The sequence below is a fragment of the Poecilia reticulata genome, chromosome 2 (genome assembly GCF_904066995.2).
Source record: "Poecilia reticulata chromosome 2, P_reticulata-male-v2, whole genome shotgun sequence".
Taxonomy (NCBI): domain Eukaryota; kingdom Metazoa; phylum Chordata; class Actinopteri; order Cyprinodontiformes; family Poeciliidae; genus Poecilia; species Poecilia reticulata.
In genome coordinates this window covers 18,814,364-18,829,714 of record NC_088831.1, presented here as the reverse complement: position 1 = coordinate 18,829,714, position 15,351 = coordinate 18,814,364, and the positions used below count along the sequence as shown (strand labels likewise).

The 15,351-nt window shown below is 41.1% G+C and overlaps 1 protein-coding gene across 2 annotated transcripts in view; it reads right to left on the bottom strand.

Moving 5' to 3' along the window:
* Positions 1 to 15,351, bottom strand: part of LOC103481532 (dual specificity calcium/calmodulin-dependent 3',5'-cyclic nucleotide phosphodiesterase 1A) — a 48,989-nt gene that overhangs the window by 15,280 nt on the left and 18,358 nt on the right. For both annotated transcript variants that reach the window (XM_008437055.3, XM_081599313.1), the window contains 2 exons: positions 664 to 777; positions 402 to 584 (listed from right to left, as the gene is read on the bottom strand). In XM_008437055.3, coding sequence (XP_008435277.1) covers positions 402 to 584; positions 664 to 777 — 297 coding nt within the window. The remainder of the gene's footprint in view (positions 1 to 401; positions 585 to 663; positions 778 to 15,351) is intronic.

Here is a 15,351-nt window from a genome sequence, read left to right as displayed (position 1 = left end):
ATCCATGTTCAGGATCTTTTGTAATAAAAACCAAAGAATATGAACAGTCTGTTATAAACCTCATTATGCAGCTTCTGTGCAGAGCGGTGAATGAATCTAATGGGTAAATTGCTCTTATATCACATTTACATGTAAAATGTAAGTAAAATGAAGCATGATGAGTCATATTATGAGTAATCACTATAAAATGGACTTCAATATTTAAGTGCTCATTTAATGTCTTTGTCAGACTGCTATAGAGAAGAAAAACAAGAACAAAGATTTCATTGATGGATTAAAATGTATGAGAACAATTCAACCCACTCAGACAATAACTCTAATAACTTTAGGCTTTTTTTCCTCCACATTCCTAAAGGTTTCACAAAACAAATTTAACAGAAAAGTCAGACGTGTACGTTTACCTCTCCACAAAGATTCCAGCTTGCACCGCGTGAACGATGCTCCTGAACCTTGGCTTCTCCTCGGGACGCCGCTTGGCCACGCCCATCTTCCTGCTGAAAGTGCACGCCAGCCAATCGCGCACTTCGCTCGGCACGGACTCTACCTGCAGGTCACTGAGCTCGTCCTCCGTGTCCAGCAGGCGCCTGCAGAAAAGGGAAGGGATCTGTGACGCATCATGCGCACTTGTGCATCAGTTTGACCGTCTGCTCCGCGCAGACTCACCTGGTCTCGTCCGTGTAAACGGCGTCCAACATGGCCGCCGCCAGCTCCAGGTTCCTGCGGAGCTCCTGCAGGTCCACGACGCCCCGGTCCATCTGCTCCAGGCCCGCCTTCAGCCTGGACAACAACAGGAGAGGAACATCATGATGCAGGTTGTTAAATACTCACTATGGTACTAGAAAACGATGTTCGTCACTCGGCGTGTTAAATATTGGGTTTGAATTGATAACCAACCATTTCATAGAAACAATAAAATACATTCTTTCAAAGAAAAGTCTTTATAATCCCCACGTCAGGGAGTGAATGAATGTATTTGGACATAAGACAAAATCTTAAGGTTAAAAAAAATAGACGAGGCATAATTTATGGTGTGTCTTTGATGCATTAATACATATCACACATTTAAAAACATACATTGTTTGTTGCTGCATAGCAAAGCTTGTGTATTATGTGTGAATCTTGGACTGTAGTCAACAAAAGCATTCATAGCTCCTGAAGATTTTCATGTTTTGTCACATTTCAGAAACTAATCATAACTGAAGGTTTTAATATTTCATAGAGAATCGTGACCACAGTGGATGCCGTCCACAACGGATCCCCAGCATTCAAACACTAAAAAGAGCACTGAACAACTGCAAACCTAACATATCTCATTACAAATGAAGTGACACGTCAGATGCACTCAACTAATCATACCTTTATGAACAAGAACAAAGTCTCTAAGTGTGTTTCCATTCCAAATGTTTGCAAGACTTTGTCAATATTCCTGTCAAAAAAAATGCAATTGTTGTTTCCAAGCCAATAAAATCAAACTTGAATAAGTTTGTTGACATGATAAGTCCTTAAAAATCATCCTGCTCCATCATCCTACAACCACTTCCTGTCGTCTTCTTCTTCATGATTTACACCAGTGGTAACAGCTGGTTTGTTACTCGTGATGCGAAAAAAATGTTTCCATTGCAGTTTCGCAAAATACACCAATTTTGATACAGCCAATAAAATAAAATAAAATAAAACACCTCATCCTTGGGCTAAAAACTGAAACTTTTGCAAAATTATTTCCCTTAATGAAATAAATTCCTTTAATGGAATGTGACAATGAAAATGTCACATTGCGAACAATGTCAATGGAAAAGCAGGTTGAAAAAAAGCCCGAGAGTCCCATTTTCAGTTTGCCTATTTTCAGAAAACGTGCGGAGCAATCAGGTCAGTCAAGACCAAAACTGGACTTTCTGACTGACGTGAAGCTCAATACTTGACAAAAACCTGTGAAAATGTACCAAACGCTTGACACTGAGTGGAGGGTCACCTTCCATCAGGTGAAACTCATCCTAAAGATGGAATCAGAGCAACAACTGAGGGTTTCGAAGAAGCTATTCTGTTTACAAAAACGGACTAAATAATGTAATTAATCCTCCCTCATGGTTTCAATGCTCTGCAGACGAGCCATCGTTTGATCCAGATGTCTTGAACCTTGAACCTATTCTGGACACGCCTGCTCTAAACGTACAAAGCTGGTAGAGACCAACCCCTAAAGACCTGCGGTAGGAATCACAGCAGGTGGTTCTACAAAGGGTTGAGAATGGAGCGTAGACTTTCATTTGTAAAAGAAAAATGCAAAAACCATAGACCCTCCACTTCAGTTATACCCTTCCTCATCTGGCTAAATGTTATAAAATCTGTTCATCTTCTGTACTAAAGACATTAGACTGCATGTTACATATGGAGAGTGGGAATAACTTTATATAAATGTAAACATGTGCCTCATTGTTTCATCCCTGCTCATCCAGCTTCAGCCCACACCTCCCAGTGACATTATGAAGCTTGTTCCATCAAAGTGTTCCTGCCTCTTTAGATGTATTTTTACTCATCTCAGTTGTTTATTCTTTGGGTTATTTTCAGCACTTTGGAGTTATTGTTGTCAGCTTGAATTGTTTTGTACTTTTACAGCAGCTAATTTATCTCAGCAAAGGCACTGGTTCTAAAACCAGACACGTTCACGATTTGCAGATTTGAGAGACGAATCGTGTCGGTGAAGACTGGAGGTTTGATCTGTGGTTTCTCTGTGGTTTCATCCATGCGTTTCTCCTTTGCGAGATGATTAGAGCATTTTCTTCAATAAAATGTATAAACAGACAGGATCCTTTCGACGGCACATTCTCCGAGTCCAGAGTAATCTTTATTGAACTGGTTCTGGTTCTCTGACGTAGTGTTTTTCACACAAAAAAAAGCTGTTATTTATTTTTTTTACAAAATGGGATTTAAAGCTATGTTTACATTTACAAGGTCATTTACATATAAAAACATGTTTCTGCCAACAAACGTCCGCCTTGCTATACTGTAGCTGCTTTCTTTGGGAATATCTTTGTTTGATTCAGGCAAATGAGACACATAAGATCCTTCTGATGGCTCCACCATGTTGTTTTAAAGGGGCAGCATTAGGTGTTTTCCAGCCACATAGTGACATTTCATAGTACAGTCAAGTAACTGTTACCTTCAGTTGTTATAAAAATGCTGTATGTCTCAAATATGACTTAAAGAAATTTGACTTCTAACACCTTGAAATCGGCTCTCTGTCTCTTTAAGAAGCTCCTCCTCTTTCTGAAACTCCGCCTTCAGGAAGTCATCACAACATGACTCCTCTATTAACCCTTTAACAACATGTTCCGCACTCCGGCCCTGTTGTATTTGGGGTGTAAACGTTTAAGTAGCCCTGCTCTACACATCTCATGTCTCTGGATCAGATCAGTAAATCAGATTCGTAAATGACATCAGACACAAGAAAAACTGATAACACCTAATATAACCACTCTTTCCGTGGTATAATCAAAGCATTCTAAGCTTGATTCAAAGGACAAACACAGGAAATGTTTAAAGAGCTACTGCTTTGCCATTTCAGTGCTTTACTAAACTGAGATCCTGGCATATATTGCAGTCTGTGCATTCTGCGCCCCTCAAGAGGAGCAGTCCTGAGAGCCTCTCTGCAGACTTCAGACACCTGCCAACCCACTTGATCCTCGTACTTTGCACCCACACAGCTGCTGTCCCGTTCGCACCGCACAACCAGAATGTGGAAATCTGCTTCCTCCAGATGGACACATGATGACACCATGCCTCCTGTCAATCAGCCGGCGCCGGCGCTAAACGACTGGAGGCTCCTCCGGGGAGTAAACAAGCTGTCAAATAAACATTATGCACTGTGCTTTTCCTAGCCAAGGCGACCCTTGTAGTCAGTCAGAAAAGTTCATGCTGCTGCAGTCGGCCAGATTTTCACTAAACTTGACAAAGAACAGCTTGCAGTTGTTACTGCGGCAGCAAAAGCCAATTATCCTACAGTCGAACTTTCTTTCATTACACTGGATATCAGATGCTCTGCATGCAAACTGATACAGAAAGTAGGAATAATAGATCAGTCGGTGCAAAGCAAAAAGTCACCATGGAGATTTAAAACACTTTGTATCAGCAAATAAACAGATTCAGTAAACTCAAATGTACCAAAACAAATCTAATGTGAGCCCTCACATATCCCTCCGCTCTAAGAGTTGAGAGAAGCAGTGAATTGTGTAAATGTTTCAGATTTAGCCCGACGCTCAAAAACCCTGGCACTACCGTATAAATAACACAGATGTTCCAAAAATGTTCATGATTGCGAATTCCCAACATTTATTATGTCATTGATTATTTTAAAAATTGATTTTTTTTATGGATTAGGAGGAAAATTTACCAACAGCAAAATCTATGGTTTTGTAGAGCTTATTTTACCGGTTTAATAAATCTCCATGTTTTATTTAAAGGGGCAGTATTTTGTAAAACTGACTTCTTTTTTAGCTTTAACTCATGCTATAATGTTATTCCTTCATCAAAAACATACCTGGAGTGTTGCTTTGATTCTTCCATGCATGTTTGAAAAATCCTTCAATTTCACGTTTGCTCACACATTTTTGCAAATCACTTCCCTCACTCAGCTCCTCCAGACTAGCGGCAGCAGCTATTATCAAACACCTGCTGAGCTCATGGTATGAGCTCCTTCTCTGTTCAATGGTTGTAAACATAATGACGTGCTGAAGGCTGAGTTTCAGAAAGAGCAGGAGCTTCTTAAAGAGACAGAGGCCCAAGCTGTTAAATTGCCTCACATAAATATCATTTGGCATATTCATAACAATTGACACTATCTTAGTTCCTCAATACTTAGGCTATAAAATGTCACTATGTGCCTGGAAAACACATAATACTGCCCCTTTAAATTGATGGAATGATGGCCCGTACCATTGAGTGCTGGGGGGGCGGATGGACGGCAAATTGCAAGAAGAGGGAAGAGGTTTGGCTTTAGAAGGAGGGGGCGAAGGAGAGACCCGTTTGCCACAGGTATCCCTCCGCTTCAGTTTTTGCCCTTCAGAAGGATTTTATGCTCCTACCTTGACAGAAGATCGCTTAAAGTCAGTTTCTGTATCCTGTTGCTAGTCCTCTGAAATGAAGTGCGATTGCGTCTTAATTAGGGATGCACGATACATCGGCGCTAACATCAGTATCGGTCCGATAAATAAAACCTGGCCGATGTTAACAACAGATTTATGTCCATCTTGTTGCTGTTTGTTTCTGGAGGAGCTTGGTCATGTGATATTTGTTTGGTCATGTGACAGTGATTGTTGGATAACATCGGCCACAACAGCAATATTAATATCAGATATTGATATCAGCCCACATTGTCATATCGATGAATCCCTAGTCTCCACATATGTGTATCAGAAGGCACTAGTTTAGTTATTTTTTGCATTGATCAGTGTTATAAGAGTTTAAAAAATAGAGTTTTATAAGAGTCAGTGGGCCTTAATGTCGATACATGAAAATATAGGGTGCAATAGATATTTTTAAAACATAATATACAGCTAAATTAAATTTTACATTAAATATCTGCTTCCCAGAACAACGACGAGAGGGTTTTAATTTTGTTTTAATTGCGGAGGGCTGGCAGCTCTACCCCGTGTCGCTCTATTCTTGTCAGTGAACGACAGGCCTTATCACGTAAGGTGAGAAACGAGAAGATCGCAGCATTATTTTTGACACTGAGAGGTTTAGACAATTCCAGCTTAGCGATTCACCGTTCTGGTCATAGAACATGAAGTCCTGAGTTTATACTGTGCAGAAGGAAAAGTTTTTCATCTTGACACATAATGTGTTCGTCCAGAACCTCAGCTCATCAGTCCGGCTCTGTCAAACAGACGACAGGAAAACTGTACGTAACATTGGACTGCTGATTCACGAGTCCGTTTATAAAAACATCAAACAAAGAGTTGTCACTGTCACTGAACGTGAATAGTTTGTTTTGTTTCTGTAAAATATGACACACTGTATTCCTTCGTCTTTTTTTGGGCGATTTTTTTTTTTTTTGGAGTCTGTTGATTTTTTTTTAAATCACCACAAAATGGCTTGCCAACCAAGCACTGACCATAACTCCACATGAATTTATGTAAGTTAGACAGGATAATGCACATTTTCATCCCTCTTTTTTCCCTCTTTTTTCATCCCTCTTTTCCCCGTTCTTTTACGTTTGATGCCATCTGTTTTGACGCCACATAAGATTCTCCAGACGTTTCCGTTTCCTGTCTCTCTCTGGTTTCTCTCAGATCCACGCTCGTTCCCGTGTGTGTTAAAGAGTGTGACAGCTGTTTTTGGCTTCTTCCAAATTTACAGCTGGCACACCTGTGCTCCGTTTAGACTCTGGCCCGCCACAGCAGTCAGCGCTGCTCCTTCTCCATCTCCCGTCAACAGCAGCAGCAGCAGAGATTGAGTCTGTGTTTGTGTCCATCGTTAACTGATTCTGATGAATACTGTTTTCCTGGTGCGCCGCACACAGCCCGGGCTGCCATCTGCCCGCCTGTCCATCCCCACCTCTGTCCACATTTGTCTCTCCATACATATCTGCCTGCTGTCTTTCGCCATTCCAAAGGTTGACTTTCTGTTTCTGATTACCCGCTGCTTCCCTCACCCCCCCATTCTCCATTTAACATTTTGTCAGCTCTCTCCTCACTTTGCCGAAAAAAACAAAACCTTTTACTGTAAGTTGCCCCCAGGGAGGGAGACAGAGATTTATCGAGCACTATACAAAATATTTCTGAATTGAATTCAATTTCAATTGAAGGTATTTTAAGATGTAGTGAGACATTTTATGCTTTTAAACTTCAACATGTCTAAATTGTCAAAATTTGGGTAGGATCAGTGCTTGTTTCCATGTACAGTGGCTGACAAAAGTATTCACACCCCTGAACTTTTCCACATTTTGTCACATTACAAACACGACTGTGAAAATGTTTCATTGGAGTTTAGTGTGAAAGCGGTAAAGTGGAAATTAAATTATGCATGTTTCAAAATTCTAACTTATGACAAAATTTGGAAAAGTTCAAAGGCTATGAATACTTCTACAAGCTATAATTTAATACAAAAGTACGTAATTAAGGAATGGAAAGTACTGGTTCTCTTTGGATTTATGTGTCCAAAACAATATTGGGCCCATTAAGTCTACTTTTTTAAATAGTTTTAATATAATCTGCAGCTAGAATCAGCATTTATGTTTCTGGACCACAGGGAACACGGAAAGTGACAAAACCAAAATTCATCAGGCACTTGTTAATAAAATAAATGTTCAAAGACACGTTTAAAGATAAAACTGCTGACATCATCCACACATGATTTACTCAATATTAATAAAGAGAAATAAACAACTGAGAAGCAGCAAAAACTTTCCAAAAATTTAATCAGCTAAAATTTAAATAACTCACCGAAATGTCACAGAAACCTTTTAAATAATAAATCAATTTTTTTTCTAAAATACTAAAATTTAATAGCAACAAAGTCCATAACAAGAGTCCAGTGGTGGAGAAAGTACTCAAAAAATGTACTTAAGTAAAAGTACAAATACACAGACAAAAATGTACTCAAGTAAAAGTAAAACTACCACATTAGCATTTGTACTTAAGTAAAAGTAAAAAAGTACTGGCTTTTAAAAATACTTAAGTATTAAAAGTAAAAGTGCTTGCTGAATGGATTACCTAATTGCTAATATCATTAAGTGTACCGATCGTATTTAATTTTAATACATTGGAAAACAACCTGCTGAATACTATTAATCAATCACTAATCATTTTGTCTGGATTAATGTCAAGTTGTCAAAACAAAGACATTTTCAATAATGTCAACTTTGTATTAAAAGTGTCATGATTTACTGAATGACGCTTTATGACAACAGTCATAAATATTTATGAAGACTTATTCATGTCCATGACAGATGTTTATGACGGTGTCATGTCAGTCTTATTCACCCGCCTTCAGTAAAGTGTTACCGGCTGGGTTTATGTAGCATTTGATTTTTAACAAAATATTTATGCCTGTATTTCATAAAAATAATGGATGACTTTCGGCATTGATTTTGAAGTATGTTGGTCCTGTTTACAACTATGATTTTCATGTTCAAAAGCAATTTTTTATGTTCCATCTTATAGTAATAACTTAACAAAACTGTTTATTTGACTTCAAAGACTAGAGTCAAAATTGCTTTACATTTAATTTATACATTGAAAATTTGTATAGTAAAATGCAATAAATTAGTTGTGATGTACAGAAGATAAACATTAGCAAGCTCAAGAATATGTTTAGCTCTTAATATATAATAGTAAATGTTAGTTATAAAGACTAGATGACATGTTAATTTATGGTCTTAAATTGCAAAATAAAGTCTGCAAATTGATTGTAGAATGGTTTCATTTTTACATCACTTTGCATGAGCTACTTTCAAACTAAGTGTTTTGTGTTCTACAACTACATTTCCTGTGGACTTAGAATTTAATTTTGTTTCAAAATTATGTTAATAATATATTAAATACATTAACTGTAATATATTTTACACTATAATTAACATATGGTATAGAATACAGACTTCAATGGTATTTGGAAATGTCCAAGGTTTTTTAAAAAGTTTGTGAATGCATCACAAAAAACAGAGTAAAAAGAGAGAATTTCAGTTTTGGGTTAACAAAATATTGGTAAATTTGACATAAAAAAAACTGTTAAAATAAGGAAAATATTTTGATGGAAATTCTGAAAAAAATAAAATACAGAAAATGTCCTGTTAATTCTCTGCCGTGATATTTTCAGTGTTTTTTACAGAATTTCCATCAGAAGTTTCCCGTAATTTAACAGTATTTTATTTCAAAGTTTTCCATGAAAAAATAGGGAAATATCCTGGTAATTTCTGTCAGTACACTTTCTTGTTTTTTATGGAATTTCAGCAGAATTTTTCCATAATTTAACAGTTTTTTTCCCCATAATTTAACATAAACTGTTAAATTATGGCCCACCACCACTTCAGGTGACATGTCCCATATTCTCAAACTCAAAGCTTGACATGTATGGGGCAACGTGAGAGTTCATCTACTGACTGACTACATAAACTAAAAGCTGAATCATAGATATTTTTAATAAGCGTATTTGTGAGCCTGCCTCTTTTTATTAAATTGAAATTAATTTTAGATTTTTGTATGACTTTTTCTCATATTAACTTAGAAAACGAGTTGTTATTATTACAGGTTAGTTTTCTAAACAACAAAAAAGTAACTGCTAGGGAAGCTCAAAAATGAAAAATTGGACTGATATTGATATCCGATAGTAACACTGCTGTTATGCCAGATTTACCAAAACTTTATTTTGTCAATTTTTTTTTATATGATTACTCGATTAATCGTAAGAATAATCGATAGATTACGCGATTACTAAAATATTTGTTTACAATAGCCCTAATTATATAAATAAAATAGGATTTATAGGTGGATCGGGGGGATTAATTCTCTCCTTCGCCCCCTCCTTCTACAGCCAGACCTCCTCCCCCTTCTTGCAATTTGCTGTCCGGCCGCCCCCCCCACCCAGCACTCAACGGTACGCTAGACCGGCCCCACCCTCTTTGACCCCTCACATCTACCTCTACATTGAAGGGGGGCTAGTGCACCTCTCATGGTACACTAGCCCCCCAATGTCTCTCCTTCACCCCCCCCTTCTACAGCCAGACCTCCGCCCCCTTCTTGCAATTCACCGTCCGGCCTCCCCCCACCCCCCCTCCCCCCAGCACTCAATGGTATGCTTGACGGGCCCCACCCTCTTCGACTCCTCACATCTACCTCTGCATTGAGGGGGGCTAGTGCACCTCTCATGGTACACTAGCCCCCAATGTCTCCTTCGCCCCCTCCTTCTGCAGCCAAACCTCCTCCCCCTTCTTGCAATTCTCCGTCCGGCCGCCCCCCCCCAGCACTCAATGGTATGATAGACTGGCCCCACCCTCTACGACCCCTCACATCTACCTGTACATTGAAGGGGGGCTAGTGCACCTCTCATGGTACACTAGCCCCCCAATGTCTCTCCTTCGCCCCCTCCTTCTGCAGCCAAAGCTCCTCCCCCTTCTTGCAATTCGCCGTCCATCCGCCCCCCCAGCACTCAACGGTACGCTAGACCGGCACCACCCTCTTTGACCACTCACATCTACCTCTACATTGAGGGGGGGCTAGTGTACCTCTCATCGTACACTAGCCCCCCCACAATGTCTCTCCTTCGTTCAATCCTTCGCTTCCCCCTCCTCTCTAACGATACGTCAGCCCCCCACCTTCTCTCCTTCTTCTTCGAACCCCTTCTAGCCTCCCAGTGGGCCATCGTTCCCTCGGCCTCCAATTCTGATTCTTCGGGTTAATCTACCCGTCTTTCTCTCACTGTAACAACAGATGGCTAATGGTTTCCGGTATTCTCAGGTTGAAAACTTGTAAGCAATCTTTAAGGCCATAATCATCCGCTCTGGTAAGATGCGAAGTTCTTCTGAGGAACAGTTTTGATACTTCTGACACGGTGTCACTAGGTTGGTGAGATTAGGCATGAGGACTCAGAGGTCTGTCGTGAGTCGGAGACAGGTCCTGACTCAGAGACAGGTCATAACTCTGTGGCAGGTCCCGACTCTGAGGCAGGTCCCGTCTCTGAGGCGGGTCCTGACTTGGGGACGGGTCCCGACTCTGAGGCAGGTCCCGTCTCAGAGGCAGGTCCCGTCTCAGAGGCAGGTCCCATCTCAGAGGTAGGTCCCGTCTCAGAGGTCGGTCCCGTCTCAGAGGTCGGTCCCGTCTCAGAGGCAGGTCCCGTCTCAGAGGTCTGTCCCGTCTCAGAGGTCTGTCCTGACGCTGAGGCGGATCCTGACTCGGAGACGGGTCCAGGGACGGGTCCTGACTCGGAGACGGGTCCCATCTCAGAGGCAGGTCCCATCTCAGAGGCAGGTCCTGTCTCAGAGGTCGGTCCCGTCTCAGAGGTCGGTCCCGTCTCAGAGGTCGGTCCTGTCTCAGAGGTCGGTCCCGTCTCAGAGTTCTGTCCTGACTCGGTGACAGGCCACGACTCTGAGGCGGGTCCAGACTCTGAGGCGGGTCCAGACGCTGAGGCGGGTCCAGACTCTGAGGCGGGTCCAGACTCTGGGGCGGGTCCTGACTCTGGGGCGGGTCCTGACTCTGGGGCAGGTCCTGACTCTGAGGCAGGTCCTGACGCTGAGGCGGGTCCTGACTCTGAGACGGGTCCCGTCTCAGACGTCTGTCCTGACTCGGTGACGGGATCTGACTCTGAGGCGGGCCCTGACTCTGAGTTCGGCCCTGACTCCTCCAAGTCAGTACCAACCTCTGAGTTGACCAGATTTAGAGGCCCAGCTAAGTGTGGACTAAACACAACATTTGATCCACTCTTGGTGGGCTCTTGCCTCTCTTCTTCATCTGGATTGTCTCCGCAACCCGCAGCCTTTTTGATGAGGCCCCATGCCTTTTGGAGAAAGGTGTCTTTGAGATTGATTTTTCTCGGTCGTGCAAGGGTTCTTTTAAAGCATTCCACAACCTTGTGAATCACTAGTGGGTTGTTGCTTTTAATCATTTTGAAGAGCAGTTCTCTAACTGTGTCTTCATTGCCCCACAGAAGTTGCAGGATGTCTCGGCAGGCTTTTTTTTCCATTTTGTCATAAAAGACAAAATCTATGTCCTTGACTTCTTTCCATATTTTTGGAGCAAGCTTTCTCTGGACCGGTTCGGTGTCCTTCCTTTTGTAATGCCCATAGGTAGATCTGTAACTGGACTTATAAATCAATCTCCATAGAATATTTTGAACCATAATTCTCCTTTCATCTTCTGTTCCACGTCTGAATCCCATCCTGTTTGCGTCCCTCAAAAATTGTTCAGGGTCCATGGTTGCCTGAGTATAATCTTCACTCAGGCAGTTTTCATCTGCGTACAAGTCTTCAGTTGGAAAAAAAGTCTTTCGGATCTTTCTTTTGGTAGACGTGAACATTTTCTCTTTAGGAACAGGATTCTCCAGGTGCTTTTTGAATTTTTCCACGATGACTTGGTGTCCTTCTGGGTGTTCCAGTAGTGCGATTAAATGCAGTCCACTGGCAAAGTGGAATGCATCTCTCGCAAGACTCTGGAAAATCCTTTCACCAAGTTCTTCTGAAATCTCCGAGAGTACGTTCACATTTATATCTCCAGTTTTTCTCAAAAGCAATTTCAAAATTTTGCTATGTTGTTCCTCAAAAACTTGTCGGACAAGATGCAGAGTTGGTCCATCTGCAGCCTTTTCTATCACTTCCCACAGAAGTTCACTGAGAAAGTTTCTCTTTTTGTAATCTGGGCTTCTTTGACCAGGATGAACTTTGCTGGACAATGTCTTTTTCACTTTCGTCCAAAAAGAAACCTTAGGTTTCACATCCATTTCTCTCTCTGGGCTTTCGTCGTTCATCTTTATTGTGCTGAGCTAAAACGTCCAAATGAATCTCGAGTTGACTGACTTGTTAACCGATTTGTGGTAACTGATCAGAGAATTAACGGATCAGTTGGTGATGTCATGGACTCTATGACATCATAAAGTCATCCTCAGAAGGGCCTCATGACACAGACATCATTTGAAGTCATGCTGATGACGTCATTGTAAGCAGCATGGCAACTGTTGCTAAGGGTAAAAATAGCACGCAGTGAGCATGCGCTGTGAAAAAAAAACTTAATCTGTGGGCACTAGATGCATTATTCCCGCAAGTCTGAACTGGCAGTGATTTGTGCAGCTTAACAGGAGGGGCCAGGGAACCATTGGCCCCTCCACTTACCGCCCACCCATTTTTATTTGTTATTTGGGTTCCATCTCCTAACAGGCATAGAGCAAGTGTCAGTGGAACCACAACATGACCTGGGCCGGTCTATCAGTCAAACAAACCTCTTGTGATGCCCACTGGTGTGTGAAAAAAAAGTGAAAAAGGAGCATTTAAATGTCTATGGGATAATAATAATAATAATAATAATAATAATAATAATAATAATAATAATAATAATTTACTTGTTAACAGGGGTTAAAGACGATGGGTGCAGTAACGGTGTTTCACCGGTATGACTAGTGCATGGGAACTCTGAGCTGCCAGTTGCTCTTAATACATTAGAAATGTGCCATTTTAATGAACAATGCCACAGATAAAGCATATTTTTATTATGTTTACAGTATGTGATTACTTACTATGTGATTCTATGCATCATAATTTCAGGGAGGGAAACATCTTGTCTCCTGTCCTAACATAACATGAACTTCACTTTTTTTTTGCTACTAGTAGCTTTTATTTTTTAAAGAAATCCAACAGAAAGGGGATGGAAAGAAGGTGGGTGGGAGAGGACAGGCAACCAAGGAGCCAGTAGCAGAGTTGTAGTCAAGGTCACCGACCCAAGACGAAGTCAAGATCAGCACCCCGCGCTACGTGACACAAAAAAATTAACTTTTACTTATCAAAATTGCTTCTCAAATTGATCTGAAAGATCCACTTTCCCATAAAAAACTAGTTATTAAATACGTAGAGCTTAAATAAATGCAATCAGTAAAGATCTGTCCAGAAGAATCGGATCGTTCCTGAATGTACCAGCGTTGTCCCATATGTGCGACACCTCAGTCAAAACCTCCACACAATAATTCAGCGCATGAGTGACAACTTTTTTTCATCGCAGATGCAACATGTGTGTCTACGTCAGTACAGTTAGCTTTGCTAGCATCACGTCCACAGATCTTACCTTTCTTTAAGCTTTCCTTCCAAATGACGCTAAAAGTTGGACGAAGTCCCACCATCTGTGAAAGCGAAGCGCTGCTGATTTTACATGTCGCCATATCTTATGATTTATGCAGCGCTATTATATTACTGATGATTAGACTCGCTCAGAGGAAACCACTGCGCATGTCTGGAGCTTCGCGTGCGAGTAAAGGTGGAGGCGATGGGTGACAACAGACACGTAAGTTACGATATTGCTCGGATTTTAAGGCGCCACCTTAAGTCCCTGAACTTCACATTTTAACAGAAAAAAAGAGCAACGCGACTTGGATGTAACGAGTAACGCGACAGTTTTGTAGAAATGTAGTGAAGTTGAAAGTACAGATACTTACTGTAAAATGTAGTGGAGTAAAAGTAGAAAGTCCCCATTATTAAATCTACTTAAGTAAAGTACAGATACACGAAAACTCTACTTAAGTACAGTAACAAAGTACTTGTACTTCGTTACTTCCCACCACTGCAAGAGTCTTATAAATGGTTCACGCCAAACCGTTAAATCTGTTGATTTAGATCAAACGTGTGAACGGACCAGATCGATCCAGCACTCGGCAGAACCGGAAAAATATGAGATTGTGAGATTTAACTAAAATAAAGCATGCTAGCTTAATTTACATTAGTCTATCACGGTTCTCAACGTGGGCGGTTCTGCCCCCCAGGGGGCGTTCAGAGGACGAAGGGGGGCGCTGGTGGACACCTTTACAAAAGGGGGGCGCTGAGATTCCTCTGGGGGGCGTTTAGTCGAAGGTAAACTTTACACCTTAAATGCACAACAATACCAGTTTAGACTTTGAGCAACTTGGTTAAACTGTATTTTGTAACATTAAATCATGCTTGGCTGCAACTGTATCGATGGCAGCTCTCCTTCTATTCAGTGTTTGTAGCTTCTTGGCGCAGCTCCGCTCCTGCTAGTAGCTTCACCACATCAGTTTAGCGTTACACCGGCTGATGACGTTGCTGTGATTCACTTTATCTGGTATTTTTGCCAGTTCTGTGATCATGTCAAAGCAGCAACTTATATTAAAAAGTGTTTTATTTCCGTCTGGATGCTGCCCGCTTCCATGGAAGGACAACAGAAAATCGCTCTTATAAACATGTAATTACTAAAATCACGATACCTTCACTTTGTATCCCTCTGAAAAATGAACCAATTTAAATAAAGAAATCCCTCCATGGGTGATACCAAGATAGAGAGCGTTCATTTTATAGCGTTAACACCGGTGCTGTAAGTGGTCCGGTATGAAACGGGTGTGATAGAACAACACAGCACTTTTAAATTTCAATAATCAGAATGCAGAAATTGTTTCCATTGTTTTAAAAGGTTTATGTCAGTCTGCCTTTTCCCCATCGATATGCTTCCCGACTGCCCTGCACCTTAGGGGGTTAAAAAGAAAAAATGACCCGCACTTTACGCAAAACACTGAAACAGGAGAAGCGGGACATAAAACGGAGCGACGAACTAGATGTGAATTATGGCATAAAAACAGAGAATCCAACGCTGAACAGTGAAAAAAATCAATACATGATGTGAAACACATCATGATGATTAGGCGGAGCAGAGGGTGATG